Source organism: Pseudopodoces humilis, chromosome 8 (genome assembly GCF_049639895.1).
Source record: "Pseudopodoces humilis isolate 2021_Gansu_Grassland_sample_001 chromosome 8, ASM4963989v1, whole genome shotgun sequence".
Lineage (NCBI taxonomy): Eukaryota > Metazoa > Chordata > Aves > Passeriformes > Paridae > Pseudopodoces > Pseudopodoces humilis.
The window spans coordinates 25,595,346-25,613,217 of NC_142207.1; the positions used below are offsets into that span (position 1 = coordinate 25,595,346).

The 17,872-nt window shown below is 41.2% G+C and overlaps 1 protein-coding gene across 1 annotated transcript in view; it reads left to right on the forward strand.

Annotated features, from left to right (window-relative positions):
• Positions 1–516: 516 nt before the first annotated feature.
• Positions 517–17,872, forward strand: part of ADAM23 (ADAM metallopeptidase domain 23) — a 79,550-nt gene continuing 62,194 nt past the window's right edge. Inside the window, exons 1-5 of the mRNA XM_088058966.1 lie at positions 517–694; positions 1,226–1,378; positions 10,837–11,084; positions 11,346–11,643; positions 12,696–12,922. Coding sequence (XP_087915092.1) covers positions 517–694; positions 1,226–1,378; positions 10,837–11,084; positions 11,346–11,643; positions 12,696–12,922 — 1,104 coding nt within the window. The remainder of the gene's footprint in view (positions 695–1,225; positions 1,379–10,836; positions 11,085–11,345; positions 11,644–12,695; positions 12,923–17,872) is intronic.

Genomic DNA, 17,872 nt, shown 5'->3' on the forward strand with positions numbered 1-17,872 from the left:
TGGGAAGAGATTACAACTGCTTCCATCAAAACAGAATCAGTTTTCAGGAGAGGCAGCAAAGGATATCTCTGTCTCCTCCTGACACAGCCATCTGAGACCTGTGAAAGATGTGGTAGGAGGGTTACCAGATGAGCATTTCACTCTTCTAGTCCCATTATTTGTAGTTTCATTGAATTGACAGTGAAGCATTGCAGCAAAGGAGCCACAAAGAGGTCAGAAAAATCTGCTTGCCCAACGTGGGAAAATCACTCAATGAAACCTGAGACATCCCACCATGAAAGTAACCCAGAGAGCTCAGGTCCTTCCTGAGCTGTACAAATAGCGAAGGCACCCCTAGTGCTGATCCAAGATCCTTGTTCGCAGCTGCCTCATTTCCAGCAGCGATGTGACAGGAAGCCAAGGAATGAGAAAGACAGAAGGAGACAGCGCTTGCTGTAGCACCTGCTGAGACCTGTCTCTCCTTGCCCAGCTCCTGCCTTTACTGAGCCCTTATCTGGCCCTGCCCCACCACTCAGCATGGCAGTGAGTGTGAAAGGTGACCTGTCTGCAACTGTGGTTCTGCTGTGGGGCAGCTCCTGCCTGGTCTGGCTGGGAGCAGGGAAATTCAGAGAAGTGCTGACTGGCATCTTCACTGGTGTTGAGATTTCCTCCAAAGAAGAACCTGAAGATGGCCATGGGCCAGAAGAGGAGCTCAGTGCCTGATGCATGTACCTACCTGAGTGTGTGGTGGGGAGCCTTCTGGGCTGGTGGGAGGGAACCAATCACCCAAGGGCCTCTTTTGTCTTTTTGTATTTCCAGCAAAGGCTTTCTGACCCAAACTCTGCAGGTCTTGGGTGTGATGTTTAGCACTTTTCCCTGTGCACCCTCAGAGTCTTTTACTCAGGAACTTACTCTGACAAACTGATTCTCACCAAATAAGCCCCCCTGCCCAAGCCTGTCCCCAGAAGGTTGATGGCATTTGTCAACCCAGCATTTGGAGCTCCTCTGTGACAACAGGCCAGCTGGGAGAATCACCTTGCTCACTGTTTATGTGGGTAATACTGACACAGTCTGACTGGTATGGTAGCATCAGCCAAAAAAAAAAACCCAAAGGAAGATTATTATTTATCTAATATCTCTGCTTTTCAGAAGTTAAAGTTGTTACCACCTGCTATTTACCATCTTAATACTCTAACATACCAGCTGCGAAAATTTCTGTGCTGACTCTTTTCACTTGCCCCTCAAGATCTCTTTTCTGGTCACAGCAATGCCTGGGTAAGCTCTCAGGCTCAGGGTCATCTCTCCTGGCCTGTGTCACTGCTGCTGAGAGCCCTGCAAGGTCCAGTTCCAGAACTGTACTGGAAGCAGCTGAGAGGCAAATGGGGCAGTCCAAGCTGTGGTAACAGGCTGGCAAATAAGCTATCTGCACACCCCTGCTATGTGAGCATGTTATTTCCTCAGTGACCTTGCTTTATGAATAAAAAATTCTTCCCTTTTCATAACTACAGTAGCAGAGAATTTTATTAATGTTTGCCACTATAAAGAAAAGGTTACTGTGTCTTAATTTTACTGGGTTGCTTTAAAACTGATAAGATTTTATGGAAGTTGGGAGCTTGTGATCAGCTGTCAGTTCTATGTGCACGCTTCTTCAAGAAATGAATCTGTAGGGATGACTCAGGCTTGGCAACAAAAGATGTTCCCTCTGTAAAACAGTTACCTCTGAAAATGTAAGGCTGTTTCTTCATTGCTCTCTTGGAGAAGGATGATAAGATTGCTAGGATGATGATGAATATTTTAAATTTGAGCTCGCAGTTCAGCTGCATGACAGCTCATATCAGCCAAATAACATTTTCTACCCTGACTGGTTAAGCACATTAGTGCTTCCAGTACAGATTCTAGTTTTGGCTCTACAACTGGTTGCCTTAACACATTTGTCTGTGACCAAAAAGGGTTCCACAAACCTGGATTTAAATGTCACTGGAAGACTATTTGTATCTTATCTAAGCCCAGACTGAGGGCTGTTACCATATGCCCATATCTGTAAGGGCTGTTCTGAAAATAGAAATAACTAAATTCACTTGAAAACCAGAGAGAGGGAGGTTTCAAGTGTGGTACCTTCTAGGAGGTAACCAGTGCTCTTTTACACTGGTCTGGGTGCTGCGCTGTAGATTGGGAAAGTCAGGTTTAAAGCAATTAGGCTCAAGAAAATAAGGTCATTCTTTAGCTAGAATTAAACAGGTTGATGTTTTCAATTGAGTTATTGAGAGGCTCCTGAAGCAGAAATAGAATTGCATGGGTTTCTTGTGATTGCTACTTAGGAAATTAATGCAAAAGAAATACTATAATTCTGATCACATTGGTTTTGATCTAGGAATTATTTTTTTATTACAGTGATGCTCCTTGTCCGCATCCATTCAGCTACTATTATTTCCCTCTTAGAGTTTGTAGGTGGTATAATGTTGTGACATACTGCTGTATTGCTTAAACAGAGCCTGAATCAATGGGCAGTAAAGGCTCTTTAAAAGCAGTTTTCTCTTCTACAAGAAAAGTCAATTTATCTGTAAGCAGAATGAGCAAAAAGAGATATTTTGCGCTCAGCAGGAGCTCTTTGGTAAATGGAGGTTTCATGGATTATGCAACTATGGTGGAGAGCACCGTAAATTTTTGGATGGGGCTAAAATAATGTTTAAAAACCCCCCAAAACAGGCAGGAAAACACTGTCCAGTGAGAAGGGCCTTGAAATGCCTCTGGCCAGCAGAGGTCAGACTGCCCTTTAGACTGTGTAGCTAATCTGCTTTGTACCTTTGGGCAAGTTTCCCCACTGTTTAATGCTCCAATCCAGCAAGCTCTGCCAGCTGAAGCATATTTGTTTATTTATTTAAGAAATTATTTTGCAATCCAAGCTCCACATGCAGTATCAGCACATGAGAACTGTCATAAAAATGAAGGATAATTCAAGTTTCAACTAAGTACTTTATTTTGCGGCCCTATGGTCCAAGTTTTGTGTATGCATTTGATATGGAAATACTATTTGGTCTGAAATCCAATTTTGTTAGCAGTGAGATTTTAAAAAAATTTTGGTTCTTGTTTAGATACTTGATGCTTGCAATGATTTGATTATCAGCAAACTCTTCCTTTTCAGCTACAAGTAGGAACAGCTAGTTTTCTGGAGTTGCTTGCAGTAAGCAAACATTTTCTGCTGCAAGTTAATGCATTCCTATGGTCTTCTTAATATTTATCTGAAATTCTTTAACTGTGATATTGTAGATGGTGCAACTAAACCTGAATTAGAGGTATGGACTGCTTTTGGTGACATCTGTATTCAAGCAGCAGCTGGCACCTCTACCTGTGTGTACAGACAACTGTGCTATATGTCCCTTGTGCATATCTGCACCAAGAAATTGTTCTGGCATCATTATACATTGAAGCCTTTGGTTTCTCAAGGCAACAACCTTGTGAAAAGAAGCAACCTCCTTCTTTATTTATGGTGCTTCTGGTGTCCACAAGTAAAAAATGGGATGAAGAGATGAGAAACTGAAAGGTGCTTAATGTTGGAGCATTTCTTAGTCATAAGATATGGATGGAATTTAAGAGAAAAAAGCAAATTAATTAATTCCTCATAAGAAGCAGTTTTATAAGTAATAATAGAAAAAGTTATTTTTGAACTATGGGTTTTGAATAATAAACCTGTTCTTGGTAGTGGGGGGTATAGGAAAAGTAGCACTTTTTCAATCATGTGTGCTACAAAGATACTCCATGCAGGATAAAATAATGATGCTTTCATTTCCAAGGATGTCTTAAAAAGCATGCTACATTTCCATAGTAACAACAAATAATAATGTGTGTTTAAACTTGTGGTTAACTAGTGGGATAAGCAATTCCAGAAAACCATGGGGAACATATGCTTATAGAGAAATAATAAGATCTTTGAAGGGTGACTAAGTGTGAGTTCATGTGGGTGAAAGGAAAAATGAAAGCAGCGGGGTAAAGGACATAATTTCACATCCCCCAGGTGTGGGTTCTTGACATGACAATCCACATGGGAGGGCTGTGTGTGAAAGAGGGTGGGTGTGAAAGAGGACTACCCTCTTTCATGGTTGTGATGACTTCAGGTTTTTTGTGCTCTAAAGGTTTGTGGCTGAGATTTTTGTCCAGAAAATTGACATGAAGCCTGAGGGGTGCATACTCCATTGGGGAAAGACTTTTTGGGTCTTATTTGCATTTGTACAAAGATGACAAAGCAGAGGAAGTATGCCCCTGAATTTTGTGCTGCATTATGGCACTGGCAGCTCAAGTCTGGTAAAGCAGTAAAATATTGTTGAATTGTGATCCTTTCTGTGCTTTGGGAGATTGAAAATTTACTCGAGCTTCCTCAGGAAGCAAGAGATTAATAGCAGAAATTATGCAAAACATTCACTGGGATCTGTGCATAACTTTGATGCAATGTTACAAAACAACTATGTTGATGCTCTCTTCGACAGATGGGTCATGAGAATGACCAATTCTGTGACTAACCTCTAAGATTTGGGACTCCATAGATCCAGAATGACTGGCAGGGAGAAGATGAAAGAGGACTTTCTTTGGTTGTATATAAAACTTATAAGGAAATTAGTTTAGAAGATCTTTGGTGTGGGGATCATATCACACCAATCTGTGATTCATGTCCAATATTGCAATATTTTTGTGATAAAAAATATATTGTAGTAACTAATATATGTTGGTGACACCCTAAGGCTTTAGTGCAACAACTTGATAATACTTTGCACTGATTTTTCTTGAAAATTCAGACCATGTCTCTAGAGAAATGATGGTTAAATGTTTTAGGTTCTTTAGGGGAATCAGTGCCAAAGCCTAGATACAGCATCAAATAGGAATCTTTTAGGGTAGCGTGTTTCAGGTCTGATTCATCCCTATGCCTAATTAGGGAAAGAGCAGGGAAACTGGTCCAAATTTGTCTATGAAGAAAAGGCAGGATGCCTAATTGGATATAACAGTTTCTGGGGTTTTTTCCGCCTGTTTCATAGAGCTGTATTTTTTGGAAACACCGGGATTTTCCTCATGTGATGAGCATTGCCACTTCGCAGCATTTTTACCTACCTTTTATAGCATAGTATGACAGCAGTGATGACAGCAGCAGCAGCAGCACAGGTGTTTCTCTTGAATGCAAGACTGTGTGTACCTGAGCAGCACCTCAGCACCTGCCAGTTATTTTAAATTCTGTTTGTCCGCACCCAGTGAGCCATCTTCCAAGCAATAGTAGCTATAGATAGTAAGTTCCTTTTCCCAGTGAGGTTTAGTAGCTCAAGCATGTATTGTACTGGCATGGCCATATTCCTTCTGCTTCTCAGGCTAATGCAGCCTTTACTCTTTGGGGCCTCTCTGTGCTAAAAGATATTTTCAACTTCAGTCTCATAAAATTTTCACCTATCACTTGGGCTTACATGCTGTAAGCATTGAGAGCCTGCTCCTTTCTACCAGTAGAGGGAATGAGCTATTAGTGTTAGTGTTGCCTCAGGAACAAAAGGGGGCCACAAGAACAAATGGGTTTCTCTTGGGCATGAATAAATTTATCATGAATGAATAAAGGAGGAGGATTGCTTACTGATTCTAACCATAAGCTTCTGAAACATCTTCCAGTGGCAGTAGAAGGACAAACTCCCCAGTTGCTCTTGAAGGAAATGTATGGAATGAACTGTGTAGTGGAATAGCCAGGAGCTGGACTTGATGATTCCAGAAATCCCTTGCAGTCCCCTTCTCCCCTGTGCAAGAGTGTCAGGGAATGAGTGATGACATCATCCCTCCCCTTTCCAAAGCTGCACTGGAATAGCTGCAATCTAGCTTTTTTAGAACCTACCACTCGGAAATATTTGATCAGCTGTGGTAAGTGCTTGGGATGTAAATTCCATGTATTTATTTTGAAGGATATATAAATCAAAGTACGTATCTAAGTAAGATTTCCCCTGCCACCCCATCTTACTTTCTTGACACTATTTTTGCATTTTACCTCACAAGAGTGAAACAAGCTAGCAAGGAGCAGGCTGTTGTCACAGCCAGAGTTAGAAGTGCTTGCTTATTAGAAGGGCAGCCTTTTTTTTCCCTGCTGGTGGCATATGTTTTACTTGCTAAGTATATCTGTACCAGAACAGTTGACAAATGTGTCCTAGGTAGCTTCATTGACCAGCATGTTTCTGCTGCTGCGCTCTCTCTCTCTCTCTCTCTCATTAATAATTTGGACAATATTGTGAAAAATTGGAGTTTTTAGTATGAGAATATTTCCACTGATGGCATAAACTCTCACTGCAGTGTCTTGTGTACAATTTCTTACATGCAACTACTTAAATCTGCTGAGGAATCCTACTAAACAGCTTGTAAAGTCCTTTGGCTATGAAGGCTTAGTTAATTATACAAGAGGACACAGTGGATTAATTCTGAAATTAGTCTGGCACATTTATTCAAAATAATTTTTCCTTCATCCAGAATTAAATGATTGATTTTAAGTTTCACCTGGATGGAATTTGAACTGCAATTAATAAACCCTCTGACCCATTTGTTATTAGCAGCACAGCTGGGTTCCCTTTTCTTCTCTGCTGAACACTGGTAAGATACATTCTCTTACCATTTTACTGTCTCCACTTGACCTTAACATTAACATTCCACAGTGTGAAGGGGAGAGGGCTCACACGTATATCCTAATTCCTGTGTATATTCTACCCTGGAGTGCTGGAACATACAGTACTCACAAAAGAGTTCATTTGTGCAGTATCACTGATGAGCAGAGTGATTAATGAAGATGTGCACACAGATCTCAGTAAATGAGTGACAGTTCTGAGGGAAAAGTGACTTTTTTACTGCATTTTATTCTATAGTATTACTGTGTTTAAAATAGTGTTGTATCCAATATTGTACATAGTTCCACTATTGTACATAGATGGGAAAACTGTTTCTCGGGCTCTGCTGAACTGTGAAGTAGCAGAATAAAGCTCTTTCTTTAAAGTGTATGAGGTTGAAATAAAGATGGAAAAGTGAAGGATAATGGAAACCCAGTTCTGTTAGATCTACAATTTGGAAAATGATGTCTGCTTCTGAACAATCTAGTCAGTGCTCTGTTTCCTGAATCTGTCTTATGTGTTCCTCACATTACTGCATCACTTAATGCTTTCCTACCCCCTCAGTTACTGAAAAGTATTTACAGAGCTAAAATATACAGAATAAATGAAAAGTACTGATTTTTCTGACTAAATGCTGTGTTGCTGCTGCATTGTTATGTGGTGGGGTGTGTAGCAAGAGATGGTCATATAATTACAAAAAATTCTAACAGCAATATTCTCTTTCACTCTACTTACTGAGGAGCTCTTTAAGAATAGCTGAACATGGAGAATTGGTGAGTATTGAAACATGAATGATTAAAAACAGTTATGCTAATGCAATGTATTGTTCATTGCAATTATCAGGTTTCTTCTCAGTATAAATTATCCATACTTACGCTGCATATGATACAAAGTAAGGAAATATGGGTGGCATGAAGTTTCAGTACAGCTTTGTCTTCACTGTTAACCCCCTGTTGAGAAATTGAGAATGGCTACCACCCTCTTTTGCATGCAGATTACAGGTTGTGTGCGTTAGTTTAGTGCCAGCTAATGAGGTTCTATTGTTAAAAGTCCCCTGTGTAATTACCACTTTTTAGACTTGCAGCATGCTTGGTACCCCTACTAGAGCCATTAGATTTCTTCTGTTATTTACAGCATTGGCTCTGCTCTTTGCTATTGCAAATAAAAAGGAAATTTCTCTTACCAGGGATCTGTCATTTTGTCCTGTGTGTACAGCACAGTGCACAGCAGGACCCTAGCTGAGCCTGCTAGTGCTGCAGTAATGTGAGTAAATCAGAATCAGACTTGACTACTGCCCTTCTCTGGGAGCAGAGTTCAGCAATAGCTGCTTCTGCCGTGCTGTTTGTGCTGCCTGCACCCCGTGGCGTTATACCTTTCACTGGCCAGGGTCAGTCTGGAGCTGCTCACCTGGAATCACCTGTTATTACCAAAGTGTCAGACTATGCTAGTGCTTTACTCCTCTGTAATGATCACTGTTATAAATTTGATTTGTTCTTGTGGCATCCCTGCAAAGACTTTTTGATAAATTAGTCACCCATGTTTGCATTTCCTGAACTTGTCTCCTTCATATTCCATCTGCAAAAGAAATATTCCTCTTTTTGTTTAAATGAAAAGTAGATTTTCTCTGTGGGCAATATCCAGGAATACCCACTTGCTTATTTGTTGCAGGACTTGTTACATGGATTCTCAAAATAAATATTAGATAAGAGGCTACTGTTGAAATCTAGAAATTATCTCTATTTTCTAGTAAGATACTGTCTTATTGTGCTCACTCAGAAAAGTCAGTATTATTTATGCTTTGTAAGGAACAAGTTCTTAAAATCCATATTTTACATAGAGATTTTCTCAGAAGTGATATGTTGACTTTTTTCATCAGAAAAGGCATTTGATTGTGTTGGAAGTTTGTTATCTTTATGGCTGGGTTAACAGTCTGGACCAACATCTTCCACCTGAGTATCAATATGAACAACCAAGATTATAATCAGCAGTTTTGCATCTGAAGCCTTTGTTTTTTGAATTGTGACACTACGAAATTTCATCCCATGTGCTCACTGCCCCCCACCCTGATAAAGGAGGAAGGAATTGAAAGGTCTGGGCAATCATCTGAAGTTGTGATGTAAACCCTATTTAACACCCTGATCGAAAGTATGTGTATACCTTGCATGGTACACATTTGCTCCCCAGCCCGTCTTGAAGCTCCAGCTGTCAGCTGTTTCCTGTGTCCTTCTGACTTAGATGTTTCAATCTCTTTCACTGGATACAGATGCTACAATAACCCATGCTTCTGGTATTTTGTTTTCAGACATCTGCAGTGCAATCCATCTGGGATTATTTCACAATGTCATTCAAAGTTGAAAGCAAGTTCAAAAAAAAAAAAAAAAAAAGCAGCTGTCATTCATAGTAGGACACTTCATCTTGAGCTGATTATGCTCTGTGAACTGCAGGTTTCTAGCAGGTTTATGAGGCACAGCTTGAGCCACATGCCCATCAGGGCTTTGGAGAGTAAGCATATCTGCTTTAGATGGTTCTTCAGGTGATTATTTCTGCTGGAGGCTTGGACATGAGTTTAAAGAACTTCAGAAAATCTTTGCCCTAGACCATCTTTGTACAAAAAGGCAATCATTATTTTCTACCCTCCCAACCTGGGCAGAAAATTCATGACCTAATAGCTTCAGAGAGCAGATGTTTCCGTTATTCATTGTTGCTAGAATTTTTCTTGTGTATGGTGAAATTGCATGGTCATTCTACTCTTTTTCTCTTTGCTCTAAAATATTTTTAAAAATTGTATTTATTTTAGATCTGAATGCAGTGATCCTTTGTTCTGTTTATATGTTTATGGGAAGAAACATGAGCTGCTGTTGTTTGAAATATTCTTGTGATATCTAATGATGAGGAACAGCTGGGCTGGGTGGGCTGCATGGAAAATGCCTGGAAATGGGAGATTTAAGGGAGACCATTTCATGTAGAAAACTGGTATACCTTTCTCATTAGACCTAGACAACAGTGAAATCCTATGGCATATTTTATATTTTTTTTATCCCTGGCAATATCATGGATCTGTCTTTTCAAAGTGTTTGTCTGCTGCTACACACCTAGATTTTGAGGTTCCACAAGTAGCACCTATTTAACCAGCATGAGAATTCAGAAATAATTTTTTAAAAAATGAATAACACTACTGTTATAAAGTAGTCTACATGATTATGATCTGTAAAACTGCTTATAGTTTCTAAATTAACAATGATAATGAAATCAGGCTGGAATGTAGAGAAAATTATGTGGAACAGAACACTACCTATCCTTCTGGAAATACATGTGGTATGCAGGCTCAGATTAGAAGGCATAAACTGACAAATAAAAAGCAATATCCAGACAAAAAAAAAGAAAAAAAGAAAAAAGAGAAACATCTTTATTTCCTCAGCAGCAAACCTTGCACCAAAATAAAACATATCTGTTCTTGGATATTAGAAGTCTGCTGGGCAAGATGTTTGCTAAGAAATCCATATCTAGACTTGTCTCTAAACTCAGGTTTTCTGACTCTTGAAGTCACGGAATGAATAGAAAACAGAAGATTCATCTTCTCATATCTCTTTGAAGTTATTTTTATCTTTGCAACTATTTTTCATGCTGGTGGTTCACCTCAGGCATGCTGGACTGGAAGTATGAGAGGTACTATTCACTGCACAGAAATGCACCAGTCCTTGTGTTTGCGGTCCAAACTGTCTGCTGCTGAACACAGAGTGGATTTACGCCAGGTCAGATCTGACCATGCACCTCCCTGCAGTCCTCCTCTTGGTTTACTGTACACACATCCATTTTCTTTGTAATATATGCACACCTTTTTTTGGTAACATTTGATTCTCACCTCCACCCCCGTTCATTGCAGGGGTTAGCTGCAGTCAGTAAGGATGAGCGGGTCCCAGGGAGCAGTGAACGCCGTGGGGATGGAAGGAGCAGAGCTGTTAGCTGGAGGCGTTGGGAGGGAGGAGAGGGGGAAGCCTGAAGCTCCGCACAACTCTTGGAGCAGGGCCTGCTCATGCATCCCTCTGCAGTAGCTGGGGACTGCCAGCTCTGAAATGGCTCAACTTGCAGAGCTGCCCGGGGCGCGAAGACCGGCCCTGCTCTCTGGAGAACAAGCTGCCCCTGCTGCTGTTCAGTGGCTCTGGAGACTTCCGAACTTTGCTCAGGGCTGACGGATTTTAAAGTAATTTCACTCTGAGTGAAAGTTCTTCGAAATAATTCCTAAACCCAGCTGTTTGCAGCTGTGGCCACGTCAGGGGCGAGGTCTGCGCGCTACGCTGCGGGCAGCCGCGCACCCGCTCCCAGCTGCCGCTTCAGCCCGTTCGGCCGCGCCCCACCGCAGCCGCGGGACCCCGGCCCGGGGCAGCTCTAGGGACAGCTAGCGGCGGTCACCCCCTCACGGGAGGCCGCCCCTCACTCTCGGCTGCACAGCGGGCGGCGGCCCCCGGGCCAGGCGGAGCGCGTCCGAGCGGCGCGGAGGTGCCGGCGGGGCCCGCGGGCAGCACATCGGACAGCGGCCGCCGCCCCGCCCGGCCCGGCCCGAGCGCGCCTGCGCGGGCCCGCGGGGCCGGAGGCGGGCGCGGGAGGTGGGCGCGCGCCCCCGCCCGCCCGCCCCCGCGCTGAGGTGTCGAGGCGGGGCCGGTGTGCCCCTCACGGCGGCGGCGGCGGCAGGAGCCGCACGGGCGGTCCCGCAGCGGGGCCCCCCCCCCCCCGGTGCGGAGGTGCCGCTGTCCCCCCCAGGGCGGCGGCAGCGGCAGGAGCCGCACGGGCGGTGCCGCTGCGGGGACCCGCCCGCGCCGCCCCGCCCGCGCCCCCCGGGCACAGCCCGCCGGCCGTGAGGGCTGTGCCGCGCTGCCCCCCCCCCGCCCCGGGGCGCCTTGGGCCAAGAAGCCGCCCGGCAGCAGCTCCCTGCGGCAGCCTGGCTGCGACGGCCGCCGCCGCCCCGCGCTCCTGCCGCTCCTCGGCCACCTCGTCTCGCTGCTCCTGCTCCTCCATGGCTCCTCCTGCCCCCGGGCCCGCGCGGCCGCAGCGGCCGCCGGTGGGTATGGCGGGGGCGCGGGTGCGTGTGCCTGAGGTGTATGCGGCCCCTCGGTCGCTGTCCCCCGCGAAGGACCCCGGCAACATCCATTCCCCCTCAAACCATTCCTTCCTCCCTTCCCGCTCCCAGCTTTGTGTACGTGTCTGTGTCGGCGCGTGTAACCCCGGGGCTCAGTTAACATTTCCTTGGCTTGCTTGCTTGCACAAAAGAGAGGTACGTGCGGTGCCGGTGCTGCAGTGTGTTGGGTAGGGATGCTGTGCGTGGAAAGACGCCGGTGAGGGATGCGACGCAAAAAGCTTAGGTGGGCTTTGTATGTGTCACGATGCATGTGGACGGCGATCCGCTAATTTGTCTGCTTGGGGTCGGATTTTCATGTGTGCTCTGTTTATTTGCTCTTGGTTGCATTTAGGTGGAATGCTCTGAATGCAGTCTGTCTGTGCATCATGTTATTATTGTTAGTACATTGCTATTATTGTTAGTTACATTGTAATATTGTTATGTTGTTACATCGCGTTGATTGACTATCTTGAAATTTTAATGAACGATACAGGATATCAGTTCAAAAGCTGCTGCTGAAGAGGGGTCTTGTCAAAGTTAAAAGAAGTAGAAATCAATTCCCTTTACATAATAGGAAGTTTAGCATTCAGTGCACATGGACTCTGAATTCAGTGTATGTTAGCAACATGGGGAGTATTCTTAGCTTTTTGTAGATTTTTTTTGGTGAAAAAATTTAGCTATCCAAGATGGGCTGGGGGTAACTACATATGCATTAAGTTGGTTTTTTTTTTCTTCTTAAAGGTTGAGAGATATTAAAATATTTATAATCTATGAGTGCATATGAAAATGTATATGCAATTAAATAAATAATGTTCTTTCTGAAACCATTTTATGTGTGAAAAATGAATCAAATCTAGCTCAATGAGTAAGCTACATTTTTGTTTGCTTGAGTGATTAGTAAAATGTTAGAAAACTGCAAGCAAATATGTAGCATTTTCATGGAAATAAACACATTCTGCCATGGAATTTACGGCTGGCATATCTTTCTTCCCCAGGCCTGCACTGGAATGAAACAGCAAGCGGTATAGAGGAAGTACTGGCAGATGAAGAGAATACATTTCAACAGAGTAACAGCAGTAACAGTAAAAATAACAGCTACAGCAATGCAATCCAGAAAGAAATCACACTGCCTTCAAGACTAATCTATTACATCAACAGAGACTCTGAGACTCCTTACCATATCCTGGATACCAGAGCAAGGCACCAGCAAAAACATGACAAGGTAGGGTAAAAAGAGGCTCATCTGCAGAATTTTCAAAACAGTGACATAAACAGTGACATGGAATGTGAAACTGTTTGTTTTAATCTGTAGATATTCAAGACTTAATGGTGGTCCCTACCACAATATTTAGGAATTAAAGGAGTACATGTAATTAAACAAGAATGTAATTTCCCTTGTGTTAACTTAAAAATAATTATTTTGAATTTCAGAATGGTTCAGAAACTGAACTGTAGATAAAACAAACGAGAATTAGATGAATTTGACTTGACTAATCAGTGTAGATTCTGGTGTCTTCACTTTTGGTACAGTACCATCCACAAAATGTTTCTTCCATAATAGCTCTAGACTGCAGAAGTATCTGCATAGGGAGCTTCTTTGGAATCCTAAACTTGCAGCATGAGTTACTGAGCTTTGAGTGTGCTGTGCAGCACCTAATACATGCAGCATTAATTTCCTGCCACTGTATGGCCAGTGAAGACCACTGTAAAGTGTCACCATTTTTTGTTAAACAGTACCTGCATTCTTCATTTTTAGTGGCAAGATCTAGTATTCCATTTTGTGTGGATGCAGCTAGTAAGTTGTTTGGATTTTTTTTTTTTCCTCTGAAATTGTATGGAATTGAACAAACTTTGGTTTTATGGAATAACTTTATAAAGAAATAAACCTGTCTAAAGTATATCACTTATTACCCTTTAAATTTATTTCATCCTATTTTTGTAAATCTTTATTTAAAAAATTAATTTCTTCCTACAGGTAAAAGGTAAAGTGAAGGTAAAGATGGTTTGAATATAAAGAGGTTGCCATGGTAGGGAAGAGACAGCAAAGCAAATCGGTGTGTGTGATATTACTGAAGGACTTAGCTATAATGGAGTTCCTACCTACTGCATAGAATTTCTCTTGAAATTTTAGACAGTGAATTTAATATATATGTACTTATGGTGATATTGATTATGGGCCATTTCAGATGTGGAATTAATAAGAAGGTACTGAATAATCTTTCAAAAAGAAAGTTGAGATATATGCATAGTTTTTATGTTTTAGTAGGAAGAAAGGTTGCTTCTTAGCTTATTGAACATGGATACTGGTGTGTGCCTTTGGATGCATCTCAATACACCAGTATGTTATGGCTGGCACAGAAAAGCTTTTTGTTTGTTGGAAACTGGAGCTACTTAAGAGAACACTACATTCAGAACTCTTACTCTTTCAAGTGAGGCCATTCTTTTAAATACACTTAAAACACTAAGGTCTTGCTGTGTTGCTCTTGGGAAGAAAGGGATTTCCAAGTGCTTGCAGACTTGCCTTTAGGAATAATGCTTCCTCCATGTTGCTGTATGTGGGATTTTTTTTTGAAATCCATAGGGGACAATGTCCACCAATATCTACACTTACCCATCACTGCCCAACAAGAACGTTGCTCTTCCTTCCTGTGCCCTACCATGTGTCTACATGTTGGAGTAAAGCTCTGCAGAAATCAGTGCTGACAGAATTGGTATTGATTTCCTTGGGCATGCTTGCTGCTGACTATTGTGTAAAGTGGATCTTCTTTCTACTCATTGTGTCCCTTTTAAGCACAGGTAATGCTAATGCTACAGTTTTTCCCAGAGAAGGGTTCCTTAATCCTGGGCCTTCATGGAGGGTGACATTATGTTGACTTCATTCTTCTGGCATGAAATTTCTATTGTTTTATATTTATTGTTTATATTTAATTGAAGGAAAGAATAGATTACGTGCATTGTCTGGATGGATTTTTAAATGTCTTGCTTCCAGATTGTCGTATCTGACACCTTCACCCCACCTTGCATCTTGTGCCTTTCCTTGCATGAAGTAATTTCTTTGCCCTTTCAGCTACTTTACAACAGCTAAAATATTTGTTATTTTATTATTTTCTTCTGTTTAATGTTTGCTATACTCTTCTATGTAGAGCAATGATTGAGGCCTGGGGGAAGTCTGGAAGGTGTAAAAGGAAAACAACCCAAACAGCCCATAAATAAAACAATGCAATTGATTGTGAAAGATACCCAGGGGTTGGTTTGGACTTATGGGGAGGATTCTTTTCAGTACTGGCTTTTATTCTTCCCCAGAATTAAAATAAATGCTATATTGTAATAAATCCTACTTGTGGTATTTTGATGTCTCTTTGGTAATAAAGAGAAGTAGCCAAAATACCTTTATAGTTAGGTAAAGAAAGGCATCTGTATTTAGGGTATGTTTTTTTTTTTTATTTTAATACCATGTGAAAAAAAGTTAAGGCAGCCTTATATATGGATAGAGTGAAAAATGTTGAGGAAAAAAATGTTTTTGTTCTTTTACTGTTCTTGGGACTATACATTTTAACCTGTATTTTCTTGTCAACCTTAATATGCCATTTATAGGCATATAATATGGAAACCGTCCATAGCTATTGATAATATTCAGTAGACTCCTTTCTGTGGAACTTCTCTATAGTGATCATAATAATGTAATATGGCCAGTTTGTGGGATTAGGCCTGAATGCCTCAGAAATGCTGAGTCACTCTAAGGAGTGGGTGAGACTAGAAGAAATGGTGTGCACGTGGGAAGAAAGAGGTAAAGTTGGAGAAATATAATTATGTAAAATTATTTAAAATATTTTTTAAAAGTCATGTCCCAAAAGTAAGGGTCTGTAACGTTCTTCATGAAATGTTTGTAGAAATTAAACACTGGAGAGAAAACAGTGTACCAGAGAATAAAAAAAACTATAAATAATAAGTTACTTTATTAGCACTGATTCTCTATCCCTGTTTGGTGAAATGTCATCGTAGTGAGAAGGTGTACGTGATCAAGACCCTCTCTCATTCCTTGTTCTTGGAAAAAGCTTTTTATCACTGTTAAAGAAATGTTCACCATTGTTTTGACAAAGTGATCTATCTCCAAGGGGGACAGGGTTCTAGTAAATATTTTATTTTAGCTTTGTGCTCTTAAAAAAAGCAGATTTTAAATACTTGATGCTCGAAATCTCTAAATTCTGTGTACCTGTTTCCTCACAGTCAAATTAAGGCTATCTGGTTTTGAGTTCTTCTGAAGTTATTCTTAGTGCAAAATACTCAAAAATGAGCATCTATTTATAAAAACACACTGAAGAAGCTCATAGGAATCCTTAAACTTGATGAAGAGGTCTGAGTCACCTGTGTTCTGTCTTTTTAAACTTCTGCAGGTGGAGGTAGTGTTTTGGAGGTAATCTCTTTATTGAACCAGATGACTGCTTTGGTTCATTTTCATAAGCTACATACACAAGATTTTTAGGAGCTAGCAGGAAGACTGCATGGGGCACAACTTGTCACAAAAGGTTAGTAGCAAGTCCTTACGATGTCCAGCAGAAGGAAAAATCCTGGAGTGCAAGATGTTTGAACGTAATAGGATTGCTGGAGAAGCACATCCCAGGGCAACCTTAGCAAATTTTGAGTTGAAAATAGCTTGAACTGGATGCTTATGAAGGCAGACTGTACCTGCTGGACAGTTTCTGAATCACAAGTTTTCAGGAGCTCTAAAGAAGCCATCTCTTCATGCATAATTATAAGCTGTTAATGTAATTTTGGGGAGGAGAGAGGTGTTAGGAAAACTGTTTTGCAGATCCTAAAGAGGAAAAAATAAGGAAGAGTACTTTTGACTATGAAGATATTTCACCTTCCCCAAAAAACTTTGATTTATTTTTAACTATTTTTCATGGGGTGGAACTCCAGGTGTTTCTGATCAGGTCAGCTGTTTTCCATTTACATAAAGAAAATACTCCTGCTAGGTGAATGCAGTAATCTTTGCTATGTTGCCTTACTTTAAAGGCTGAGATACAGTACTGTCTCAGTCCTCTATGTAATTTTAGTATGTGGCATATGAAAGTTGAGTAGGAAAGCATCCTTAAGATGAAGGAAAACCTCACTTTTCCATTTAAAAGGAAGCAATATTGAAGAAAAAGCAGGTTTTTTTTGCCAAAGACCAAATGTCACAATTGGTAAACTCTTAAGACATGGCATCATGTGAATTCTTACTAAAATCCAGATAAAAATCCTATGTACTATTTAGTCTTCCCTTTACATGCCTATTATAGGCTGTGTTTTCACTTTTAATCCCTGTGTAATGAAAACTGGTCAAAATAATAAATGAAATCCGTGTGACTTACATGTATTTTAGATTGTTGAAGAATCTTTGTTCTATTTCAGCTGGCTTTGCCTTTTTTTTTCCTTCTTTCCAGATCTTTCAGTGGTGCAGCTTCAGTTTGCACTACTTGTAAATGGAAGATTGTGTGTACTTTGTTTTTTTTTTCTGTTCTATACTGAATTTATGTTAATAAAAAAGGCTTATCTTGACTCAGTGTCTTCAGTAGATACTAACAGGAGGATTGAAATTGGTTTTCCTGTCTTTGATTTCTGGGAGTAGGAGGTTTTCCTTATGCCAGCTTCTACTAGATGTAGATCTTTGTTTTTTAGCTGAAATGCGGGTCATGTTATTTCTACAACTTCTTAAATTATTTTTTTTAAAAAAAAATTCTGGGTATTTCTGTGTCCTCTCATGATCTTCACACAATAAGTTACAGAAGGTTTCATTTCCTAAGTGTTAGGTAGTGCAACACTCGTATTTATTATGCCTTGTTCTGAAATAGAAATGAATTAAGTTTATAGGTTTTCTAGCATTTGTGGGAAGCTGGGTACTGCAGGAAGGTGGCCCAAGATAGGGATGCACTACTTTATGGAGTTGTACAAAACAATTCTCAAGAGGGATATGGCCAGTGTTTCTATAGAAGGGTATCTAAGTATTGCCATGTTGGGAGAGAATGGTGAGTTCTGGCCCTTGGGGTTTAGATGCACAACAGTAGGATTGCTTCCAGAGGCAACTCTAGGTCTTTTTTCACATGCCCACAACCCTTCTTTCAAAGAGCAGCCTTCAGGCTTGGGGTTCAAGTGCATCGAAGTAATTCCTGTATTGTTAAAGTCCAGAGAC